This window comes from Mustela nigripes, chromosome 8 (assembly GCF_022355385.1).
Source record: "Mustela nigripes isolate SB6536 chromosome 8, MUSNIG.SB6536, whole genome shotgun sequence".
Classification (NCBI taxonomy): domain Eukaryota; kingdom Metazoa; phylum Chordata; class Mammalia; order Carnivora; family Mustelidae; genus Mustela; species Mustela nigripes.
Genome location: NC_081564.1, coordinates 42,819,797 through 42,826,305, shown reverse-complemented (window position 1 = coordinate 42,826,305; position 6,509 = coordinate 42,819,797). Strand labels below are relative to the sequence as shown.

At 32.8% G+C, this 6,509-nt stretch overlaps 1 protein-coding gene across 7 annotated transcripts in view; it reads left to right on the top strand.

Moving 5' to 3' along the window:
• Window positions 1-6,509, top strand: part of ESCO1 (establishment of sister chromatid cohesion N-acetyltransferase 1) — an 86,036-nt gene that overhangs the window by 49,472 nt on the left and 30,055 nt on the right. For all 7 annotated transcript variants that reach the window (XM_059409320.1, XM_059409316.1, XM_059409318.1 and 4 more), the window contains 2 exons: window positions 1,462-1,576; window positions 4,921-5,052. In XM_059409320.1, coding sequence (XP_059265303.1) covers window positions 1,462-1,576; window positions 4,921-5,052 — 247 coding nt within the window. The remainder of the gene's footprint in view (window positions 1-1,461; window positions 1,577-4,920; window positions 5,053-6,509) is intronic.

Below are 6,509 nucleotides of genomic sequence, written 5' to 3'. Positions count from 1 at the left end.
TCTCCCTCCTGATCCCATCTTGTTTCATTTATTCTTTTCCCACCCCCTAAACCCCCCATATTGCTTCTCAGCTTCCTCATATCAGGGAGATCATATGATAATTGTCTTTCTCTGATTGACTTATTTCGCTAAACATAATACCCTCTAGTTCTATCCATGTCATTGCAAATGGCAAGATTTCATTTCTTTTGATGGCTGCATAGTATTCCATTGTGTGTGTGTGTGTGTGTGTGTGTGTGTGTACACACACCACATCTTCTTTATCCACTCATCTGTTGATGAACATCTAGGTTCTTTCCATAGTTTGGCTATTATGGACATTGCTGCTATAAACATTTAGGTGCATGTGCCCCTTCGATCACTACATTTGTATCTTTAGTGTAAATATCTAGTAGTACAATTGCTGGGTCGTAGGGTAGGTCTATTTTCAACTTTTTGAGGAACCTCCATGCTGTTTTCCAGAGTGGCTGCACCAGCTTGCATTCCCACCAACAGTGTAGGAGGGTTCTGCTTTCTCTGCATCCTTGCCAGCATCTGTTTTTCCTGACTTGTTAATTTTAGCTATTTTGACTGGTGTGAGGTGGTATCTTATTGTGGTTTTGATTTGTATTTCCCTGATATAGCATCTGTTTTTTTTTTTAAGATTTTATTTATTTATTTGACAGAGATCGCAACTAGGCAGAGAGGCAGGCAGAGAGAGGGGGAAGCAGGCTCCCCGCCAAGAAGACAGCCTGATGTGGGACTCGATCCCAGAACCCTGAGATCATGACCTGAGGCAAAGGCAAAGGCTCTAATCCACTGAGCCACCCAGGCGCCCCGTAGCATCTTTTCTTAACTACCTCATTCTGTTAAGTCTGTATTAGATTTTACTGTGTGAATATTCCATTGTTTATTTAACAGCTCTCCACTTTGTAGACATTTTGGTTGTTTCTAGTTAATTTCTGTCCAAAAAAAAGTTCTGCAGTACACAGAAGCATCTTTGCCCATTTGTATTACTATATCTAGGATAAGTTTATAGCTCTAGCATATAACCTGCATTGCTATATTTTCCTCCAGTGTGTGTCTTTTGATACTTCCAGCAACCATGTTTTGAGAATGCATCTTTCTGCAAATCGCTTGAAGTATTATTTATTATCAACATGTAAAAGTATTTTAAATGTTTTAAAAGCATTCCATTCTCTTTAATATCAGAATAAAATTAAATCTGCGTTATTTTGCTTTCTAGATTATGAAAGCCGTATTTAGGACAAACTGTAGTAACTGAGATGGCTAAAAATTACCAAAAAAACCTTAAAACTTACTCAAATTATAGTAGGTACAGCAGTTTTTTATTTGTTGAAAATTGGTAATTTTCTTGGGTTTTCTCCCCTTGATTTTTAAAAGGTTATTCTTTTCCCCCTTACTGTTGAAATCTGTGAGTGTTGTATAGTAAAAGTTGTTTTTTGGTTTTTTTTTTTAAAGGGAGACACCACCAAATCATTCTTGGACTAAGTGTAATTCCCGTTTGGAGATAACAATTCCAAAGGACTTGAAACTAAAAGAAACAGATAAAGTTGATGAAAAACAGTTGATCATAGTAAGTATCCAACTTCACCTTTTTGGCAAAGGGTTATAGTAACCATCTTACTTATGCACTTTGTTAAAGAATAAGTTCAACCTTTTTTCAGAGAGCCTTTTGTGTCACCATAAATCATTATGGAAATAATTTTGGTATCATTACAAATGCCCTTCTGGCTGCCCAGTAGTGAAGCCCTCTTGTCACAAATAAAAACTCAAAATCTCCATGCTTTTAGTTTTATTCAGGACTGATTGATACTTTATTTTACATTTGTGTATTTTATCATTTGTTACTTTCTTAAATATGTACCTTGTTTTAGTAGTTGGTTTAAATATTAAAAAATGGAGCTTAATGCATAAAATGATTTTAAATATCTGTATTTTAGTGTAATTTTATAATTTTAAAACGGTTTCATTGGATGATAAATCAATAGTTAATTTGAAATAGAACTTAACCACTCTGCAGTTTGATGGCAAGTTGTAAAACAGAGGGAGATATTTTGTTTGATTAAAAATCTAATTTGAATGAGTGAGCACACTATAAAAAAATAAAGGGGCCCAAAATAATAGGAAAATTTACTGTATTTCCATTCAACATTGTCAGTAGGATTTTTTGGAATAGATTATTAATGCTAACTCTAATATAGGGGAATTACTTATTAAGAATTATCTGGAAATTTTGAGAAAGTTTAATCAGGAAAATGTTTCATCAGATTTAATAACATTTCTGTTGTTAATTGATAGTGAAACAGGATAAGAATAGTAGAATCTAGAGCTTCACTGACCAGTATGGTAGCCACATGTGGCCATTTAGTATTTGAAATGTGGCTCATCAGAACTGTGATAGACTATAAGTATAAATGTATTTACTACATTTTAAAGACTAATACAGAAAAGGGATTGTAAAGTATTTCACTAATAAGTTCTTTTTTCTATTTAGTATATGTTGGAATTATAATATTTGGGATATGTTTTGTTGAACAAAATATTAAAATTCACATATTTGTTTTTGCATCCTTTAACGTGGCTACTAGAAAATTTAAAATTACATTTGTGGATTGTACTTCTAGTCAAGAGTTGATGGTGATGTTAATGATCATGATGATAGTAGCTAATACTTTTTGAATACATTATTTTATGTATTCCACTCATATTAACTTAATTAAGCCTTAGTTTTTAAAGTATGAGGTAGGTACTATTATTTCCCATGTACCAATTAAGAAACCAAGGAAGAGATGTTTATTCATTACTATGAGTATTGCCTGCTTATAGAGATATTTGTACACTGGTGTTCATTAATCATAATAGCCAGAAGGTGAAAGCAATCAAAGTATCCATCAAGGATGAATGGATAAACAAAATATGGTGTACACATAAAATGGAATATTATTCAGCCTTAAAAAAAGAAGAAACTCTGGCATGCCACAGCATGGTTGAACTTTAAGGACATTATGCTAAGTGAAATAAGTCAGTCACAGGAAGACAAATACTGTATGATTTCAGTTCTGTGAGGTGCCTAGAGTAGTCAAATTTAGAGACAAAGTAAAATGGTGGTTTCTAGGAACTGGGAAGGAAAGTGGATTGGGAACCTATTTAGTGGGTATAGAGTTTCAGTTTTGCAAAATGAAAATAATTCTGAAGATTGGTTGCACAACAGTTTGAATATACTTAACACTACTGAACTGTACACTTAAAAATCGTTAAGATAGTAAGTATTATGTATGTCATACCACAATTACAAAAAAAAATTCTAGCTGCCTGAAATTTCATGTAACAATTTGTGAATAGTTTGAATCCTTTAGAATGAACTTCCCTTAAGTTCTTTTTCTTTTTTTTTTTTAAAGATTTTATTCATTTATTTGACAGACAAAGATCACAGGTAGGCAGAGAAGCAGGCATGGAGAGAGGAGGAAGCAGGCTCCCTGCTGAGCAGATAGCCCGATGTGGGGCTTCATCTCAGGACCCCTGGACCATGATCTGAGTTGAAGGCAGAGGCTTAAACCCACTGAGCCACCCAGGCGCCTGAACTTCCCTTAAGTTCTATACACAATTTTTTATTTACCATTTGACTTCTCTTTGCTACTTGATCCTAATTCTGAGACACTAGAGATGCTGTTGTCTTAGATCTTGTTTTTTTTTTTTTTTTGTAGTAATTCAAATTGCACAGTTTAGAATAGAAAGAGTAAAGGGATCATTAATCAATTCTTTAAAAAAAATAGTTTATTTATTTGACAAAGAGCACAAGCAGGGGGACAGGAAGAGGAAAAAGGGGAGCCTGATATGGGCTCGATTCCAGGACCCAGGGATCATGACCTGAACCAAAGGCAGACACATTTGACTGAGCCACCCGGGTGCCCTAGTTTATTCCTTTTCTTTTTTTAAGTTTATTTTTATTTATTTAGAGAAAAAGAGAATGCACTAGTGGAGGGGCAGAGGGAGAGAGAGGGAGAGCATCTTAAGCAGGCTGTACGCCCAGCATGGAGTGCAATGTGGGGTTTAGTCTCACGATCCTGAGATAATGACATGAGCCAAAATCAAGAATCAGGCACTTAACTGGCTTTAACCATCCAGGCACCTCTATTAGCTTATTATTCTTAGACTTAGATCACACTGCTGAAAACTTCTTCTTGAATAAGAACAAGAATAGAAAACATTTTGTAAACAGTTAGTATTCTATAGCACAAGTATGAATTACCGGAGAGTAGATGATGGTACTTTGTACTTATTTAATATAAAGATAATAGAAAAAATTAATACTACCTTTTCTCCGGAGTTTCTAGTGACATCAAAATACTCTTTAGTATCTACAGGCTAGAACAAAACCATTAAAAAGAACATACTTTTTTTTTAATAAACATATAATATATTTTTATCCCCAGGGGTACAGGTCTGTGAATCGCCAGGTTTACACACTTCAGAGCAGTCACCATAGCACATACCCTCCCCAATGAAAAAGAACATACTTTTAAGACATTAAAAAATACAGGTCTGTGAAAAACTATTTCCTTTAAGCTTTAACAGTGTAATTATTGCAGATATAGAATGTGTCTATGTTCTTATTTATAGAATGTTTCCTGTTTGGCACTTTAGAACAGAGATTGTAGTGTTAAAAGATATTTCTCAGTTTTTTTCAGTTATTAAATGCTGTGAAGCAAGTGATCAGATTTTTAAAATGGAAACAGTTCTTAAAATTATACTTAGATTTCATAGATTAATGTCTTCTTTTTTAATCAACACTGAATAATTTTTATTACAGATTAAATATTTCTCACATTATGTTCCCATTATAGCTTTAGAGGCTGAAGTTCTGGAATTATTCCTTTGGGAGGGAAAAAAACCTTTTTGTTTGTTTTTTATAAATAGGATGCAGGACAGAAAAGATTTGGAGCAGTTTCCTGTAATGTTTGTGGCATGCTTTACACAGCTTCAAATCCAGAAGATGAAACACAGCATCTGCTCTTCCATAACCAGTTTATAAGTGCTGTAAAATATGTGGTAAGTGGAGTTTATGACTTCTAAAATGAAGTATCAGATAGCTAGGTCAGGATCTTAAAGAGATGAATTGCAAAACTTAAGACATTGAAAAATTTCTGTTTTTAGTACATGATCATATATACAAAGCCCTTGTATGTATACTGGCTTATATTAAAACAAAGCCAGACATAAAACCAGCTAACTTAATTCTACCTGGTTTATATTTTGGGATTTTTTTAAGTTACGTCTTTAAAGCAGTTATTGTACCTCATCTCTTCTAACAATTAATGCTATTCAACTTGAGTATTTAAAATTCTCTTTAATTATTAGCTGTTGATAAGCCTGTTTAATATTTATAATAGCTTAGTATAACTTTTTTTCTGAAAATTGATAGTGATACACTATTATACAAATAGATGGTTTTGGAATTTTTCTTTACCTTCTCTTTGCTATCATGAGAGTTTTTCATGATAAACTAAAAAAGAAAAATTTATTGAAGGTTAAAATCTCAGAATTTGCTGTATACTTTAAAAAAATGCCACAAAGTTAATATGTTTTAGTATATATTAATATATGTGCATTTGAGGTACAGTGGGTATTATTTAATAGTTATTTCTGGAAATGGCAAAATTTTGAATAATTTTGAACCATTTCAGATATCTTGTGAAAATAGTAATTTAATGTAATTGCTGTTTACCCATATCTGAAATGGAATCTGTTTTTATTCTATACATGTTACCTTCAGTACTGTACACTCACATTAATAAGACCTCCAGGATATCTGAACTGAGATCACCCATTCATTTCATATAGGCTTTTACATAAGCAACAGATGTTGGATTGTTTAAAGATCTTTATTGGCTTCACTTAAATTTGTATTTTTATTTTTGGTTGAAGAGTTCATATTTATTGTTTCATTTATCTAGTTATTTCTACCCAATACAGGGTTTTCTTTTTTTTGGTTCTCTACTGTGGTGATTCTTTATACTCCTTTTTACATCTGTCTTTTCCACACACACCCCCTTCTGTCACTTAACTAAATGCAGTACAAGCTGTTTGGGCATTAAATATTTATAGCTAGATACTGATTTATTGTTTGGAATTTATACTTTTCCAATTTCACTATATTAATATCCTTACAACTTGAAAACAAATAATCCTATCAGATAGCTAAGTTAATAGAATACTTGGGGCAAAAACATTTATTTATTATACATAAATCTGGTAGAAGTTAGTTTAAATGAGTTTTCATTTTACATCTTTTGATTCTTGAGATCACTTTTATGTTAGGTTTAAAAGGCTTTATTCTTCATCTGAAGTAACAGTAATGAAAATGATAAGGAAATATGTACTCTGTGCTTCCACAGTATCATTGGAAGCTGGTTTATGGAGTGAGATGGAGTCATCACCTTTTAAACAAATTCTGGCTCTTGCAAAGCTATAAAACGGTGTACTAACTTCAGAAAGATTGATTCCTG